This window comes from Strigops habroptila, chromosome 5, assembly GCF_004027225.2.
Source record: "Strigops habroptila isolate Jane chromosome 5, bStrHab1.2.pri, whole genome shotgun sequence".
NCBI classification, from domain to species: Eukaryota; Metazoa; Chordata; class Aves; order Psittaciformes; family Psittacidae; genus Strigops; species Strigops habroptila.
The window spans coordinates 44,101,456-44,120,295 of record NC_044281.2 but is presented as its reverse complement, the minus strand read 5'-3'; the positions used below and the strand labels follow the sequence as shown (position 1 = coordinate 44,120,295).

General features: G+C 38.3%; 1 protein-coding gene across 4 annotated transcripts in view; it reads left to right on the top strand.

Annotated features, from left to right (window-relative positions):
- The window catches only part of LYPD6B (LY6/PLAUR domain containing 6B), a 54,734-nt gene extending 38,571 nt beyond the window's left edge, over positions 1-16,163 (top strand). For 3 of the 4 annotated variants that reach the window (XM_030488618.1, XM_030488619.1, XM_030488620.1), the window contains 5 exons: positions 7,389-7,460; positions 8,744-8,897; positions 9,974-10,072; positions 11,002-11,132; positions 12,540-16,163. In XM_030488618.1, coding sequence (XP_030344478.1) covers positions 8,783-8,897; positions 9,974-10,072; positions 11,002-11,132; positions 12,540-12,704 — 510 coding nt within the window. In that variant the 5' untranslated portion in view covers positions 7,389-7,460; positions 8,744-8,782 and the 3' untranslated portion in view covers positions 12,705-16,163. Of the gene's footprint in view, positions 1-7,388; positions 7,461-8,621; positions 8,898-9,973; positions 10,073-11,001; positions 11,133-12,539 lie in introns of those variants that run through there. The other variant, XM_030488621.1, reaches the window with a different exon arrangement.
- Positions 16,164-18,840: the final 2,677 nt, after the last annotated feature.

Sequence of the window (18,840 nt, the reverse complement as noted above, 5' to 3'; positions counted from 1 at the left end):
TCATTCAGTGGCAGGAGTTTGTTGTTGCGGTTCCCTGGAAATAGCGTAGCAGAACTGGGAACTGGTGGTGTCTCTCCAGAAGCTTTTGCAGTCATTCTTGGTACATTTAGGGTGATTATATTGTTTGTGATTTCAAAGATTGCGTAGTAACAAAAACTTGATAGGAGGCAAAGAGAGTATCAGACAAGTACCAGTGCTATAAAATTTCACATTAAACCCTGACAATATAAGCCAGTAGTCGACTCTGTGTGGGGGTTTTTTTCGATTGCAATTCAGGTAAGTTTTCACTGCTGTCTTAAATTGGCATAAACTGGTGGTTACCATTTTCTGTAAGGTATCTCTGAAGCCTCTTCTCCAGGCTGAACAAGCCCAGCCCTCTCAGCCTGTCTTCATAGCAGAGGTGCTCCAGCCCTCTGAGCATCTTCGTGGCCTCCTCTGGTGTCAATCTGGCACGTCCATGTCCTTCTTATGCTGGGGGCCCCAGACCTGGATGTGGGACTGGGGTGGGAGGAGAGTTTCACCAGAGTGGAGCAGAGTGGGAGAATCCCTACCCTTGACCTGCTGGTCACGCTGCTGGTGATGCAGCCCAGAACACATTTGGCTTTCAGGGCTCCAAGCACACATTGCCAGGTCACAATGAGCTTCTCATCAACCAACACCACCAAGTCTTTTTCCTCAGAGCTGCTCTCAATCCCTTCTCTGCCAGCCTGTATTTGTGCTTGGGATTGCCATGATCCAGGTGTAAGGACTTTGCACTTGGCCTTGTTAAACTGCATGAGGTTCACACAGGCTCACTTCTCAAGCCTGTCCAGGTCCCTGTGGATGGCATCCCTTCCCTCCAGCTTGTTATTGAGTCCCTCTAGTGTTGTGTTATTGTAGAAAACTGTGGGTTTAGTAAAGTGTCCTGCAGTAGGAAGTTAAAGGACATTTTGCCGTGAGAGTTTGGACCCTGACACTCACTACAATAAAACTAGACAAAGTTAGTTTACCTTTTCTTCTTATTCTTTCAGTGCAAATCTGTGTATTTGCACACGCAATACCAAACCTTTTGTGACTTAGCAAAATGCTGCAACTAAGGCTGCAGGAAGGAGCAGCAAAACAGATTTATTTTGCACTCACTGTTCTTTCTGAAGTGAAGGCTGATGTCAGTGAATTCACTCCAGAAATCAGTGTTGGGTGAAAGAGCACACTTCTCAGGTTTATGAATTCGGCTGGTGCTTAACTTAAATCTTAGATTTGAAATACAACCGAATGTGAAGCTTTTGGAAAATGTTGTTTGCGATGCAGAAGCTCTCAAACCTTCTAATTTGTCTGATCCCATGGTGCCATTCTAGGTTCAAACAGATTTTGGTGAATTGAAGATTTGAAGTAGGTCTGCAGGCAAACACTCTTTTCTCCTAGCAAGACTTTTCTGTGCATATCTTGATTTGACATATTAATTTTAATAGGAATGTAATACTTATTTCACAAGTGGAAATCATGCAGGTTCTCATTCTTTTGTCTAGAATGTCTTATGTTTTATTGTCTAGAATGGTGTATGTAATTATAGTATATGTAACTGTGTGTATTGGGCATAGTTTGTGTTAGAAATAGGATTTCACTTGGAAATGCAGGCATTAAAACCAAGGCATATTTCTGAGGCTGAATTTAACTGGCTTGAAGACCTTCATTTTCCATTTAACAATAATTAGTGGATGGTATACATATTTTTATATATATATTTTTGTATGTATAGACACACACAGATATCTCTTGATTTCATTGGAGCAACATTGTTGTCCTACCTCTCTCATGTTCTAAAACAGGTCTTGAAGAACTTCATTCTTGTGCAACATGCAGTAGTGTTACCTTGTAGTCTTGCTGAATATGGGTAACTTTAGCTTGGCAGGAAAAAAAGAAGTCTTTGAAATATTGACTGCGGTCTGGAGCTAAACATGTAGAAGGATACTGAAATTCAGAATTTTGTCTTTACTCTCAGCTGATTCAGTGTTCACTGGGGCCTTTGACTCCTGTAAACTGCGCTCCCAATAACTTGTGTGCGGAGAGCTAGGTCTGCTTAAGTTCTATCCCACCATTTGTAGTAAGGCCTGACTAGTTAATAATGGTCTGATCCACTGGGGTATTTAACAAAATACTCTGTAAAATTAATATCATTAAATTGATTTTTACAGAGGTGCTCTGATGAGCTCAAGGAAAGAAAAAAATATTGCTTATTCCTATAATCTCTTTTCTCTAGAGTAATATTAAGTTCCTATTTCTAGTCTTGCAGATGTGTGAGGGGGAGAGATTTAAAACACTTGCATATGTGATATATAGAAGCTGTTAAAAGCTGAAGAGCAAAACTTGGTTTGACAAAGTGCAGTTCTTGGAGGGAATTATATTCTTGCAGAAGGGAATAAGAAATTTACCTCTCATTAGTGGATTCTTAGAATAAACTATTTTCCAAATATGTTTGGGGATTCTGAATTTTAAACTAAAGACTACTTTTTGCTGAGCAGTTTTGGCTATAAAAGGAATGAGATGTAATGCTGTTTTCATTCCATGGATCTTTTTTGTATGAGCTTAAAAACAAATGCATGTTTTCTCCTTGCAAATACTTCAGTGGTACTGCTCAGATTTATCACAATAATTGTACCTTATTTTTTTGCTGAAATAATTGCAGTTGTATGTATTGTGTAGTCAGACACCTCGTGTCTCGCAATTGGTTTGCATCACAACTTCCCATGCCAGCATTATACCCCAAGCCAGATGGTGTTGTCATTACCAGATCTGTATGTTTTATAAGATCATAGATAAAGAACTCAATAATTTCATGTAATTAAGACCAAATTTAATTCCAGGCATGGTTAAGTGTGCCGTGGGTGAAAATAAAGAAATGTGTTGTATTTAAAAATAATGTTGATAACTTGAATTTTATTCTGTCATGTTACTAGTTGTAAATGTCTGTCAACGTAATGTAAAATCTGTTTTCCTATGTTATTGTATACTAATGATAACATGCTGCAAAGCAAAAAATGAGAAAATAGACATTTCAGCTCAGTAGGTAAGGAAAGGTAGAACTTGCATAGCTTGTGGTTTTAATTTGTGGATCTGTAATAGTATTTTGAGTGTTTTAATCCTTCAAAAGTTTTTCTCTCCCCATCTCCCCTTTTTTATTTTAAATATGCTCTGCCTATTTCCCAAGGAAAGTGAAGGTTTTCTTTTATTTGTTCCATCCACTTATTCACTCTCTGAGTTTTGAAGTGGAGTAAGTGGTGGCTTATAGATCAGGTTAAATGGTCTCCAGAGAAGAACATGAGAATGGCAGTATTTGTCTAAGAAATGGGGAAACCAAGGAGCTATTTTTGTCCGTTTAGATAAGTTGAAGTGTCAGTTTTGGCCTTCCTGGTTTATTGTAGTGAACACCTGATGATGTCAGGTACTGGTTTTAACTTTTTCAGCCCTTAACATACATACCTTTCCACCTATGTATTTCTAACTCTTATGTCCTGAAGTGGTGTTTAACAAGCTTAACATAAGCATTTGCAATTACCTAATAGCACCTGAAAATTGCTTACTAAATGACAGGAGGAAGTTTCATTTGCATTCCATATCTCATGTTAAATCTGCTAATCTTCCAGAGAGTCTGCCAGGATCAACAATGTAGACAGACTTGAATTTTATTAAAATCAGAAATCAAGCATACAGCTTCCTACTCTTCTGTTACACTCTGCAAGATAAGCCTTAAAACCTCCTGGAATATATTTATTATTTCAGCCATTGTATACCTCATTGTTTTCTTGAAATGTGCTTCAGTTGCAAGTGCATTACAGAGCATACATTAACAGCCCTTCCCTCTTGGGTCTTCTTCCCTCACCCCAGGAAAGCTGTGTCTTCATGTTTGCTCTTGTTTATATAAGTTAATCTTCTGTGTTGTGACAGTTTTTTCCTTTATTAATGAGAGTTCCTAATTGGGCATAATGAAATGTTTATTCATCCTATTAGATAATATTATATGAAAGTACAACAGAGATAAGAGACTATGAAGAAAATAAGCATTTTAAAGATTTTGGGGTAAGATATGAACACCGTTTTTTGGCCAGTATTTTCCTGTTTTATGTAAGAATGACTTCTGGTGCAGCTGTGTGACTAAGACCATGTCGCACAGCATCCATTATTTATTGGCCTGGTTAGCAAACAAGGACACCTTTGGCTACATCAAATCATGAGATCAATTTACTGTGCTTTACACCAACTAAAGACTAGCTTTTTTTGTATTATTATTCCCTAAAATTTTCCATTTGGCATGAGCTTCTCTGAGGAAACCAGAACAGGAAAGCAATAGGAACTTAGGGGAGGGGAGCAGGAGAAAGCCTGAATTTGTAAAAAGCTGGCACAAGTGTAATTGTGCCTTTTATTTGCTACCCAGGTGCATCAGGTCAAGTTACAGACCAGTCTCTCCATAAAGGCAAATTTTCCTCAATCTAGTAGAAACTGCAGAAAACATGTTAAGGAGATTAATTTTGCAACTGGTATGCTTTGAAAAGATTCAATGCTTCATCTTCCTACAAAATAATATTGAAAAAACTTTAAAATGGTACTGAGCTGCCCAAAATAAACTGAAATTTGCTACTTGATTAAAACTGGCATGCCAATTTAAAAGTGACTTGCTTGAGATACGCAAAGGGCTTAAATAGAGCTGTTTTACAAGGGACCCATGAAGAAAGATGTTGGCACTAGAGGCACAAAAAAGGTTCTTCTCACACCTTTACCAACAATGCTCAAGCAGCCTGTGTGCATTAAGGGCCTGATACTGCTCCATTGAAGCCAGTGCAAACTGGATCCCCAGTTGTCCACAGACGTAAGAGCAAGGTGACTGGGGTCAGGAACTTAAAATTGGCACCTACTTGTGCTGATGTTACTGGAGTTATGTGCTACTGGAGCTCCTGTTGGAGCGCATCCAGAGGAGGCTGTGAAGGCTGGAGCACCCCTCCTGTGGAGACAGGCTGGGAGAGCTGTCTCCTCCAGCTGTTCAGCCTGGAGAAGAGAAGGCTCCAGGAGACTTTAGAGCAGCTTCCAGTGCCTGAATGGGCTGACAAGAAAGCTGAAGAGGGACTTTTACAAGGGCCTGTAGGGGTAGGACGAGGGGGAATGGCTTTAAACCAACAGAGGGGAGATTGAGATTAGATGTTAGGAAGAAATTCTTCCCTGTGAGGGTGGTGAGGCACTGGCACAGGTTGCCCAGAGAAGCTGTGGCTGCCCCATCCCTGGCAGTGTTCAAGGCCAGGTTGGATGGGGCTTTGAGCAACCTGGTCTAGTGGAAGATGTGCCTGCCCATGGCAGGGGGCTTGGAACTAGATGGTCTTTAAGGTCCTTTCCAACCCACACCATTCCATGATTCTGCTGCATTTTTAACTTCACACATTGGCATCGGTTTCTGTTTGTTTGTTTGTTTGTTTTTAATTTTAAGAAAACTAAATATGTAGCAGTTCTGGTTTTGAGCTGGTAAAGACTTTATGGTGTCTGTGTTTGGACTCCAGTAACAGATGACAGGATACCTGTGGGAAATAACAGGAAAGCACAAGCTGTAAATATAGTGACAGTGATACTGGTGACAACATGAGAGACCTATCTTCTGCATCAGAAAGAGGGGACGTTACTGAAAAGCTGGCCAATTCAATTGTGCATAATTGCCTTTCATATGCTGTGCTTTGGGGGTGGTTTTGTTTTTAAATCACCATGTAAGAATTCTCCTTTGTGTGGGAAACAAAGATCTCTTAAGTTAGAATTTGTGCATCTGTAGCTGTTGTCTTTTTATCAGATTGGCTATTTTCATGGAAAGTATAATTTTATAGAAGTTACATTGATGTATTTTTTGCTTCTGGTACTCATGACATTTTGTTATTACATTGACTTTAAATCTTCAACTCATTCAGAATAATAGTTATGCTATTAACAAAGGGGTTTGGTACACTATGGTTTTTTCTTCTCCTGATTGTATCATGGAAGCCTGATCCAAAATACCATAAAGCAGAAGAGTGGGATGGGATAATATGGGGAATTCTTGTCTATGAATTAAAAAAGAAATTTGTCAGCTGGAATAGAAATTCTGTCACCTCTTGACACTGGGATAAAAAGGTCATTTTGTAAGAAAAAATTGAAGAATCTTAAATACTGACGGCAAAGGACAGAGTTTCTAAGCACTGATCTGAACTGTGTGAAACACAAAGAAACTTGAGGGAAAGCTGTTGTCTCCAATATAAACTGGTAGAGCTGAGAATGCTAGAGAAAGGAGAAATTAGGTTGGATGGTATTTTGGATCATTCAGGAATTGTGGTAGCAGCACTGTCTCCTGTTTTCCCCTTCTCCTATCCTGTGTAATGCCACATTTCAGTGATCTCTCTTGGAAGACATTAAGGGTCATGAACTAGACTTTGGAGGCACAGCTAAATGACAGAACATGATGTGAGTTGATTTGTTAGCAGAAAAGCATCGAGTTATGATATTGAATCATAGAATGGTTATGGTTGGAAAGGACCTTAAGATCAACTAGTTCCAACCCCCCTGCCATGGGCAGGGACACCTTACCCTGGACCATGATACACAGGTTTGTCTCCCAACAAATTAAAAAAAACCCCAACCACTAAAACTAAGTGTACATTTAAAATGTGCACCTTGAGTGTGTGCTAGTAGGGCAACTCAAGAGGGTTATAAACAGCCTGTCTTTAATGCTGCAGAATATCACTGTGCAAATACTGTGTGCTTAATTGGAGAGAGCTGTAACTTTGTTTTTGATTTATTTGAGATTTTGCAGTGGTGTTAAGGATTTGGCCAACATTTTTGTGTTTCTGTTTCAGTGAGGAATGAACCATGGGGGACCTGTTTACTTGGTAGTTTGCAAATAACCTTTAATCTGGAGACTGATGCTCTTTTAGGTTACCTTGCTGCTGATGAGTGCTTCTATTTTGGTCAAAGCATGTGTTGAAAGTTTGAATATCTCTAGAGTGTGAAATATTTATTCATCTGGTATTGTCTGGCCCCGCCCAGGTCATTGCCTGAGTAATGTTTTTCCCTTGCAAGAGAAGTAAACTCATCCTCGTGGAAGGACTGAGTAGTCTTATTGCTTCACTTTTTGTCTGTCATTTGTCTTTCAAGACTTTGGGGTATCACAGGAAGGAGGGAATCTATTTCTGCAGTAGGATAGCACTCAATAAGGTAGAGCCACATTTTGTAGTTCAGGTGCTTCTTTGTGTATTTCATTATGAAAACCACCAGACTTCTAGGTTTCTATCTTAATTCTCAATTTAAATAAGGACATACAGTGTTTCAGCTAATTGGTTCCTTCAGGACAGAATTATGACAATCAGTTGCTGTTTGTTTTCCACACGTTCTTCTTAATCTTTCTTCAGATCCTGGGCTACAATCAGAAGAAATCTGGACCATCCACAGAAAATAGTCTTGGAGGTGCACTGAAAGTAGAGGTATGCCACGGCTTTCTCAGTATCTACTGAAATACATTCATATTTACAAAACAAATCTTAAGGTAGGATGGCTAAGCCCCCAGTGCATAAAGCTGAACTTTCTCTTGATTGGTTTGTTGTCACAACCATCTTTCAAATAATTCCCATCTGTGTCAATTGGAAAAAACAAAACCAACCAACCAAGCAAACAAAAAAACAAGGAAAAGAAGGAAATCCTTTGAATTCTCTGCCATGGTATGAGTACCATTTTCAGTTCAGTGCTTGGATTCATTTGGAGCTTCCTGCACAGATGTAGTGTACATCTACACAGGCCTGTGCAGGGGTATGCAGAGAGATTTCTGAATGAATGCATTTGGCAGCTCAAAGCAACGTCTCTGGTTTGGCAGGAGCCTCCGCTCGAGCTTGTTTCTCCTGCTTGGAATTTGCATGGGCGGGGTGCCATTTAAGCTGATTCTGCCTTTTAATATCTGAACTAGGTCTCCAGTATCATTGCTATTTGCCATACATACCTCTGTGTGTGTATGTGTGTACATCTAAATATCAAACTGACCAGTTAGTTCTCCTTCTTCACATAAGCTTTATCAAAGAACCTAGGGGGGCCCAAATAAATGTGCCCAAAACCTTTATCACATCCTCTGAACATGCTACTTTGCAATTCTCCAAGACTTGTGTACCATCATCAGGTGTCTTCCTTAGCATCTCCGTAGTATGCACTTTAAGAAGAAATAAATTTAATTTACACCTGTGATTTTTAGTGCTGTGCCACTGGAAAGTGCACTTACAATTCAGATGATGTAGCTTATCCGAAGGCAGTAGACATACACTGACCTGTGTCAGATAAGGAATTCGACTTGAGTTCTAGGCTGTTGGTGTTAAAAATGACATTTGCCTGCATTTTGCTTCCTTTAATGGTATTGTAATCCTGTCTGTTTCAAGTAGGATATAAAGGAGTTCAGTTTTGATGTTGATTTTTAGGAATGCTTACAAGGATTCTGTAAGATTGACATTCCTTAGAAAGACAAATAGATTAAAGAAATATTGTTAGCTTTTTTAAGTTTGTGGAAGTTTAAGGACTCTGTACAGGGTCCTGGCCAGCAGAAGGCAGTAACTGCTCAGCTTTGCATTGTTCATCATTACATGTTCACTTGTATTAGCCATCTTCACAGTACAGACATACGGACTGAATTTTCAATGTTTCAGACGTACTTAATAGGAAATTTCTTGTTCTACACACTCAGTTCTTTATGATTTCCTCTAAATAATGTGTTCCCTTTCTTTCCTAGGCCTAAGAATTTTGCTTTTCATGTACAATAATACTCAGCATGTTGTTATTCTATCACATGCTGGCGGGAGCCTTTCTTCCGTTCTTCATCCTTTCAGGAAATAGGGTTTCAGCTGAGAACATCAACTTTTACAATGTGAGACCTCCACTAGACCGTGAGTAGACACTTATGCTTTTTTTGTGTATGCAGTTGTAGCTTAACATTTTAGTTAATTGCCATATTCTTTCAATCCTTTGGTTTTTAGGTGTTTGTCTTCTTCAAATATGAAGGATTAAAAGTTTAAAATAAAACTGCTTTTCAACCCACAGCAGTTTAGTTTATTTCTAAGATTTTAAAGGTAGACTGAATGAAAACAAACAATTGCATGCATTGCTAAATTAAAGAGTGCATGAGGGCTTTCACATTTTAGGTGCTTTTATGATATTTTTCTGTCTCTGAAATGTCTTCCTACAGAGCAAATTATGCAGTGGATTTCTCAGAAATAATACAGAACAGATGTTTTTGTGTTTTATCTTGGGGTTTTTGTAAGGGAAAGAATAGGTGTGCTGTGTGCAATTAATTCAAACTGAAGGTAATTGAAAACCTTGTGAGACCTGTGAAGCCAGTTGTCTCTAATAGCATCATTTTTTTGCCTCTTATCTAGCATCAGAATTATTTTATCCCTTCACTCAAGGAGAGAAGATTTTCATTATACGTATCATTAAAACAGGACAGCTAGATATAATAGGTATATATGTGCATCTAGGGAACTGTACATCTTAAAATCATTTATATATTTATATAATGTAAATAAGGTTTTAAAATACTCCTCTTCAGAGCTGGAGATTAAGATCTGAAGCTGGTTTTGAAGATGTAGGTTTTTTCATCAAATGAATCTGTAGACAGTGCTTGTGTATCTGTATTAACATACATGTGGATTTAGTATCATGGGCATACATCTAAGGTGTTCGCTCTTTCCTATTTTCCCACCAGTTTAAATGGTATTTTGGATTGTGAGAGAATGAAAACAGGAGAAGGTGTTTTAAAGTTCAGGCGTAGCAAAACCAGTTAAAAATGTAAAAGCTTACTACAAAACTTGTTGCATAGGTGTCTAACAGTGATGTATCATTGAAAATATATAAATGTATGTAATATGTTTTTGTAAGCATAAGTGTATACAAGCACAGTATTATTTTGAATTATTTTTTTTATTAATACATGCAAACTTACTATATTTTAATACTTTTAAAGCCACTCCATTTCCAAACAGTTTTAAGTGCTTTACTTGTGATAATGCAGTGGACAATTACAACTGTAACAGATGGGCTGAAGATAGATGGTGTCCTGAAAGTAAGTGCATCTGTACTAAGGAGATTCTTTATGATAGTTAAATTTCCTTCTCCCTGTCTCAGCCATCTTGTAGAAATTGAACTGAATAGGATTAACATGCCAACACAGTGGTGTCCTCAGTTATGTTGTTAGTAATAGTGACTCATACATTTCTGCTGAGGTGAATGTTTTGACCAATTCAGAGTGCAAAGCAACAGTGAAAAATTATTTATATCTATATTTAAGTATAAAACATTTCATATAATCTATAACAATACATTATTAATATAGCGTAGTAGATATATTAACAATATATCAATAATAAGTCAGCTATATGTGTGTATATATACATAGCTATGTGCTTCCTAAGAATTAAAGATGTTGTTTAAAAAAAAAAGAAGAACTGGCTTTGCAGCCATATCCCCTGCTTTTTGGATACCATCCCAACATGAAACAGTCTATGCTGCAGGCTTGCTTGTAAAGCAGCAAGACCTGAATGACTGGGGATCATACTTGTATGAGAGAATAATAGATACGTAGAAAAGAATGGAAATATGCTTCCTTGTTTTTCTTTACAGTCATATTCACAGTAGCAGTGGGAAAGTGGAAGAAACCAGCTAGAGGAATGAGGAAACGTGTCCAAAACAAAGAAAGCAAGAATGAGCTGCAAGAAAGAGTAAAGGGTGGAAGATAAATGTGTAGATTATAGTGCTAAAAGGTAGTTTAAGTGATAGCAGCCTTTCTGGAGGTTTGAAGGGTCAGTTAAGCTGAAGATTTCATCATTAATTAATTTCTTGCTAAATGGTATTTTGATTAAGTTGCAAAATGGCTTTGTACAGCCAAAATAAGTGATTTTTATGAGACTATTTTGCTGATTAGTGTGAAGTTTTTAAATCCTGTAAAAGAACGCATACTTTATGTAACTAAACATTTTAAATTTTATTTTGTAGGTACTCAGTACTGTTTGACAGTTCATCTCTTCACAGACCATGGGAAGAGTACATCAGTCACCAAAAAGTGTGCCACTGGAGAGGAATGCCATTTTGTAGGCTGCCACCGTCACAGGGAAAGTGGCCACACAGTAAGCACTACTCTTTGTGCAAGAGCAGCACATTGGTTTTGAGGTTTGCATTTCAGTACTTGTTTTTCCTGCTGAGCTGAAGAGGACGTGCCAAGATACACTGTCCAGTATTTAACAATTGACATCAAATCTCTGCAACAGAAGCATGACTACCCCCTTCTTCCTACTTCCCTATTTGCGTTGCTGAATGACAGGATGTAATAACAATTTCTAAAGAAACATCTGAGCTTTCTGGGGCATTGTTAGTGTGTACCAAATGCATGGGCCTTGCTTTCTGAGTAAGGTGCCCAGGTAGGCTATGCAACCTGTGCCGATACTTGTGGTGCTGCAGCTATGTCACTGTCAGCACCTGAGCAGGCCAGAATGGGAGTCAAGTAGTCCAGTCATGTCTCTGCGTAACACAGCTTGGATAACACTGCCCAGCACACAAAATGAGACTGTATTTGTCCATGAGGGCCATACTCTTAAGCAAGATACAACTGAGTTTTTGTTACATGTCAAAAGGCTGGAACTGCTGCCTTCTTCCATGCTTGGGATCCTAGGTAAAAGTTTATTCTTAATAATCAGACATACCCTACCAAAGTATTATCCACCGCAGTAAGTCAAGTCCTGTTGGAGGAAGTCTGGAGGAGGCCACAAAAATGGCTGGAGGGCTTGAGCACCTCTTCTATGGAGACAGGCTGAGAGAGATGGGCTTGCTCAGCCTGCAGAAGAGAAGGCTTCAGGAGACCTTAGAGCAGCTTCCAGTACCTAAAGGGGCCTACAAGAATGTTGGAGAGGAACTTTTTCCAAGGGATAGGATGAGGCGGAATGGTTTTAAGCTGACAGAAGGAAAACTTAGATTAGATTTTAGGAAGAAATTCTTCCCTGTGAGGATGGTGAAGCCCTGGCACAGGTTGCCCAGAGAAGCTGTGGCTGCCCCATCCCTGGCAGTGTTCAAGGCCAGGTTGGATGGGGCTTTGAGCAGCCTGGTCTAGTGGAAGGTGTGCCTGCCCATGGCAGGGGGCTTGGAACTAGATGGTCATTAAAGGTCCATTCCAAACCAAACTATGATTATCCACTAATTCTTTAATAGTTGAGAAGGTTAGTTATGTTATTTTTAGCACGAAAGATTTCAGACACCAAAATCGAACTTGTCAGTACAGCTAACATGGCTGTATTACATCACATTGTAGTTCTGAAGCCTGGTGAGAGCACTAGATGATGAGTTACTCTAGAAAGGCTGTGCTGCATGATTTGGAAGAGGAGTTGTAGCGTATATGCTCCATCAGCTGCCTTTGGTCAGGCTGCCAGGCAGAAACGATGAGTCTGTTTAGCTGTAACCTTTGCAACCAGTTGATAGAACGTATATCTTTAAAAGCTACTGCTGAATTACCCTATGTCAAATGATCTCCTTTTTCTCCACAGGAATGCATTTCTTGCTGTGAAGGCATGATTTGCAATGTAGAAATACCAACGAACCACACAAATGCAGTACTTGCTGTATTGCATGCCCGAAGAACGTCAGATGGCAGCAAGCGGACAGTCAATGTTGCAGTGCTTGTGTCAGTCCTGATGACCATGCTGTTGTGATGCAGCACCCTCCCATTAGATCTGCTTGAGAGGGTCTGTCTTTCTGTGGGCTGTAAGAAACTGTAAGAAGATTGGTTTAGTATGTGCAAGGAGAAGTCACTGATACTTCTTAATTACAGAAAATGTAAGGGTACAGTGGAAAGGAAAGGGTACGTGATGAAGTCCTTGAATATTTTAGTGAAGATACTTCGTATGGCCTGCAGTATTCAAAACAAAGCTGAACACAACCACCCACTGATTGGGATGAACACACGCTATTATAATTCACTATTTTATGATAAAAATGCATATATGCTTGGCATATTTTTTGAACAGAGAAAAGTATCTGTAGACAATCACAAGATAAAAAGGAACTTTCAATGGATGATGTGCCAACAAGTATCTCAATGGCAACTCTTTTTAAACTGGTTTTCATTGTGCATAAATAACACAGAGTTTCTTGTCTTCATCAACATGTGTATTTAAGCTTATCTTTAGTTATGGTTTTCATAGAGAACATGTATGGTTTTCATAGAGAACATATATGAGAAAATTATTTTTCTGTTTTGATCAGAGCTGTTGTTTCTACTGGAAATAATACAAAATAATACTTTTTATCTTTCCTTCCGGTAAAATGTCTCACACACAGGTTTTAAACCAGTGTGAAATTATGTAGAATTTCTGTCTAAAAACGATGAACTGTTTGAGCACCTAAATCAGAATTCCTTCCCCGTGCTAAACCTTCTTTGTTTTCCTTTGTAAACCTTGTGATGCAGACGAGTGGAAATAAGCTATTCGTGAATTTTTGGCCCTTCTAGAGCAGCACAATGCTTTCCAGGGCCCTGCTAGATCAAGCTGCTATAGACCGGCCTGAGCACAGTCTTTAATAGGTCACACTTGCAGCTTCTGCATTGGTTACTTCATTAATGCATGTGTTCTTCTCACTGCAAATGCCCTGATTGTGGAGACCAGCAGGTACTGATTTTACATGACTTCTTGGTATGGTTTTGTGATCTAAAATCCTAACGGTTTCAGCTGCTCCTGTTTGCCCAATTGTGTTTCTTCCAACTCCCCACCATTTTCATAAACTTCCTCTGACAGCCTGAGATACTGTAGCACAGCCAAGGGTTTGACCTACCTAGGTCGAAGAATTGCACTTCCCTGTTTTCTTTTTCTAAACTATTTTATTCATTTATGAATATACTGATTTGATTACGAATAAAATAGATTGTTCTGATCTTTTCCTAGTCCCTTTTTTAAATTTCTCATTTCTTAAATGAGATGGTTCAAACTATGATTAACTGCTGAAATATTTTTCAGGAAGGACAGATTATTAAAACTTACTCTCAAAAAGAGAGTCAAAACTGTTCTCTGAAAAATTCAACTAACTATATATTGGAATTTTTTTACATAATTGTTGGCTTGATTGTTTGCTGGTTTATGTCATAAATGTATTTAGACATTTAGCAGTTGAAAAAGAGATTCTGAACCAGTTTTGGTTTTGTTTAAATTCTAATTATGCCTACACAATAGTTTTAGAATATATGAATATGTCTAAAAGCCCGTGATTTGTTGACAGGCAATTGTGTAGCTACAAAAACTGGGTGGGAACACTTTTTCCTTGCCAATGCAAAATAGTTCTTGCTGTCAAAATCCAGGTTTTCCAAGCTGTGGGTTCTTACGACTGTTGCTGTGCCATCCCACAGGTCGAGATGATGAGGATGTTTTGAGGAAATTTTTACTTTGTTCAGTGATCAGCCCTAGGTGATGTGCCTATAGTATTCATCTTGGTGTCAGACCATAGTGACAAACACATTCAATGTTTTTCCTCATTAAACGTCATGGTTTTGCTATATGATCTGCATGGTGCTCGAACTTTTTTTCTTGTGGGAAAATCATTCTAGGTTTACTCTCTGCTCAAAGTTGTCTTCACATTTCACATCACGGTATTTTTCCTGGGTTTGCCTCTAAGCACTAGTTGCTCCCATAATTCAGTTTCTGGGAATAATTATTGCAATCTTAACAAGGCCTTAAAGTATCCTATAGTCTTCTAGGAGTTTACTGTAAGTAATTTACAGTAGTGTAAGTGCTGACAATTGTTTACAATGCAAATGCCATTTCAGAACATTTGGGAGTGCCAGAGAGACTCTGGAAGCTGCCCAGAGAGAGGGCTCAGGGGCAAAGGAAATGGGCTGCAGGTTCTTTACAACTGCCAAGAGACCTTTGGAAGGGGATGTCTCCAAGTGTTTATTTTTCTTGGTTAAACTGAATTATTTTTTTCCCCATTTGCCACACTGAAAAGCTGAGAAATTTGCTCATAATTTAAATACTTAATGCATTCAGTAAATAATTGGAATTAAAAAAAAAAACAACCTAAGAATTCCACTGATGTGACAAAATAGTATGCTTGATTTTAACTGTCATCTTTTTAAAACTAACAATGAAGACAGCAACCTGGATATATGAAAGCATTTGGTGTTGCCAAAAGTTTATTTGTTAGCATAACAGAATTCCAATAGTGGAGGATATTAAGGATGAGTTCTAGTCATCTTGGTACATCAATACATTTGTTATTGCAAAGATTAGGAATATTGTTTCTAGAAAATATGAATATGCAAAAGCTGTTAATGCAATATTAATGCTGCACAAATAGGCACTTGGCTGAAGAAATATAGAATTTAAGAGTAAGTGTTAATTTTATCCTTTGCTGTGTTTTATGTATGTAAAAACCTGTATGCTTCTGCTCACATTTTATTTTAACCCAGTGTTAAATGCTAACATTGTAGAAAAGCAGTATGTGCTGATTGTTAGAGAAAATAACCAGAGCACATATTTTTGGCATGACTAATGATTGACTGCATAGACAATCTTAACATTAATTTATGGTAGAATTTTTATACTTGATTAAATAGATTCAAGTATCAGCTATATTTTCTCTTTGGATGTCTGTCTGAAGTACTCATGAAAGAACGTAAAACAGTTTTGAGAAAATATATTTTCAGATATTCCATAATGTGTGTATTTCATACATCTCAATTTTGGTTCACAGATGTCATAACTTAAATCTAAATGACTTGTTAATGCCTAAGTTAGCCCCACAACTTTGGAAAGGACATTTCTGTAAATGCACATCCATAACTTAATATGTAGAAATGTATTTGCTCATATTTCTGTGTACATCCAGCTTCCAACAGTAACGTGTTAAATACTTCATTGTTGCTCAGTAATGGCACAGGATGTTTAACTCCAGAGACAGCAGGCACTGGGTAAAATCAGTGCGTGCCAAACTCGTGCTTTCATGAGCAAAGTGGTCCCCTTGTGTTACCCTTAGAACCCAAAAAGAATTTATAGGTAATGGCAAGTAAATCAATTTGTGTAGTTGAGGAAAGTGTCATTTTATGATATATGTGTAATGATTTTTTTGTTTTACCTTGCACTGGACAGTCTGTAGATGATTTATTTTTAAAAGCTTAAATAATTGTTTGCTCTTCAGTGTTGGTTTGTATGATGCTTTCTTACTGCTGCGTTACTGTTGTAAAACTTCTCCAGACATGGCACTTTCAATTAAAAATACTAAAATGTTTGCTGATGGAAAACATTTGTGGTGAAAAAGGTAAAAATCCTTTTGCTGCTTAAGACCAGTTGCTTGTTCAATGTGTTGAGCAGAAATTGCACTGAGGGCAGATTCTGTGGATTTTTTTCTTCTGATTTATGCTAGAAATTCATGGAGGGCAGGCTAGGAGGAATCCAGAGTACAGCAAGGTGGGAGGGATGCACAGCCAGCCAAAGAGATGGGGATCAGCAGGCCTGGACAGGAGAGAGCACTTGAGCCCTGGGGTGAGCGGGGGGAACAGATGGTTATTTTGACTTTCCTAGTTGGTGTAATTGTTTCTAGGGACGTTTGATTTTTCATTGAGTGGAGATTTGCTTTTCCTCAGGCAGCATAAGTCAGAACCCTTTCAGTGATGTGAAAGAGCTCTGCCACTTCAGAAAATGAAAATAGTGAGAAGCTGTTCATCTCCACTTGAGCCAGCTGAGAGAGCACCTTCCCATCAATTTCTCACAGATACGCGAGGCTGAACAAGCATGGTGCATATCAGATGTACATTTAGTTCCAGTGTCTAGGTAAGAGTCACCCTTTTTTCCTGGCTTTACACTGCAAGGTGGCAATGTAAACCGGGTCGCTCTATTGAAGAAAAGATCACAATACAAATAACCTATGTATGTCTGTGTATCCTGGGGAGACTGCTTGTTAAACTCCTGCTACAGCTACAGGAATGCTGGCAGAATTCATTCAGTATAGTTTATAATTCCATCTGCTTTGATTTTTACTAGCAGTGGCTTCAGTAATCTTTATTGATGCTAATCCTCTGTTTTTGGAGGGCAGTTCATCCTGATCGTCATGCTGCCCAGAGACATCGAAGAGGCATGAAGAATACTAGAGTTAATTCACATGTCTGAAAATATGATTGCTGTAATCATTACTGAAGTAATTTTAGGTATAGTTTTGTAGCATTTAAGTGGAAATAAGCTTTTACTATTACATTTAATGAGAAAAGTTTCAGAGAGAAATGTGTTTCTACACTGGCCACTTAATTTACCAGAAAAAAGGAAGTCCAGGTGCAGGTTGAAATTCCAAATTAACAAAACAAGCAGCACACAGTCAACTCATTTAAACAAGGCAAAATGCTGATGTCAGATTTTTGCAGCAAATACCATCAAAAGAAGATTAAGAGTTTAAAAATCAAAAAAAATCTGGCTATTTCAGAGCACAAAGCCATTTCTGTAGAAAAATACTTGCTTGTCTACCATCTCAAGACTCTGAAAGTCTCCCTAGAAGACATGCGTGGTTTTATGGTGCTTACTATGTGCAGGTGCTTCAAATTAAGTAAATAAGGCCAGCGACCCTCTCTTAAAAGGAGCAGGACAATGCTTCACCTCAGTAATACTGGTGCTGGGTTCTATCTTGTGTGTGTGGACAGGATAACTTGCAGAAAGAGCAGTTTCTTGAGTAGTACTCAAGCCTCTTTCTGGTCCTTGTATTTCAGCTAAGAAGGAAGCTTTTCAGCTGTGGACCTCAGAGGAAGAGGTAGGAATATTGTTGCTCGCTGTAGATTTAGGATTTACAACTATACAGATCAGTGTGACCTTGATGTGGAAACTGTCAGATTCTCAGCTGGGGCAAATTTAGCCTCCTGTAGGAATAAGGCAGGCACCAGGTAACTAATTAGTCTGCTCTGCAGAAAGCATGTCTGGTGTTTTGTATGAAATTTTCTGATCATCTATTCTAATGTTGTCTTCAAGAACTCAAGAAGATGCACAATAAACAACTGTAAGTTTGGAAGAGAGGGTTGGGGAACATAAACTGAATGTATTTAGTATTCATAATTTGTTATTTTAAATAGTTTAGATTTTGTGGTGGTTTGGTACAGTCATTTTTAACATCGTTGTCAGTATAGTACTCTTAAAGGAGGGAAAACTAGATGTTTGATATTTGAATAGATTTATGCAAAAAGAAAGGTAACATTGTTATACAGGAGTTTAAAGGTCACATTGCACAGTTCATTTGTGTTAATTTGTCCCAGTCTTAGCATTTATTGTTGGGGGTTTTTTAATCTGCCCTTTGATCTGTGCCACTAACCAGGGTTATGTAGTGCTGTTCTGGAATGGGAATGCTGTGGCAAAATTCCCTGTGTTAAGTAGAAAATATATATGTGAGTGGAGGTAGGATAAGCAGAATATTAAGTAAGGTGAAAAACAGATGAATGGCAAGTTCACTTGCAATTATTTCTATTGAATTTATACAAGATCTAGCTCATGTCATTTGAGAAAGTATGTGTTTCGGTCTTGCAAATTAGTGTTTCATCATGCCTTTCGTTTTGCAAATTCTGTTGTATATTCCCTCTACTCTGAAAAACATCTCTTGCAGATGGCTACATCCCACAAACTTGTTATTAACATCACTTCCTCGCTGATCTGAGGCTTTCCCATGTCTGATTCTGACTGGTATTCAAAGAATTTGTTAATAGAGTCCCCACAATGTACCTGCATTTGAGTCTGAGTTTGTACTGAAAACCACACTGCATCTGATTTTTCTTTCTCTCCATCTATTTGGTTAATTGTTCAAGTGTGCCTTAATGTACCATTCATCACAGAG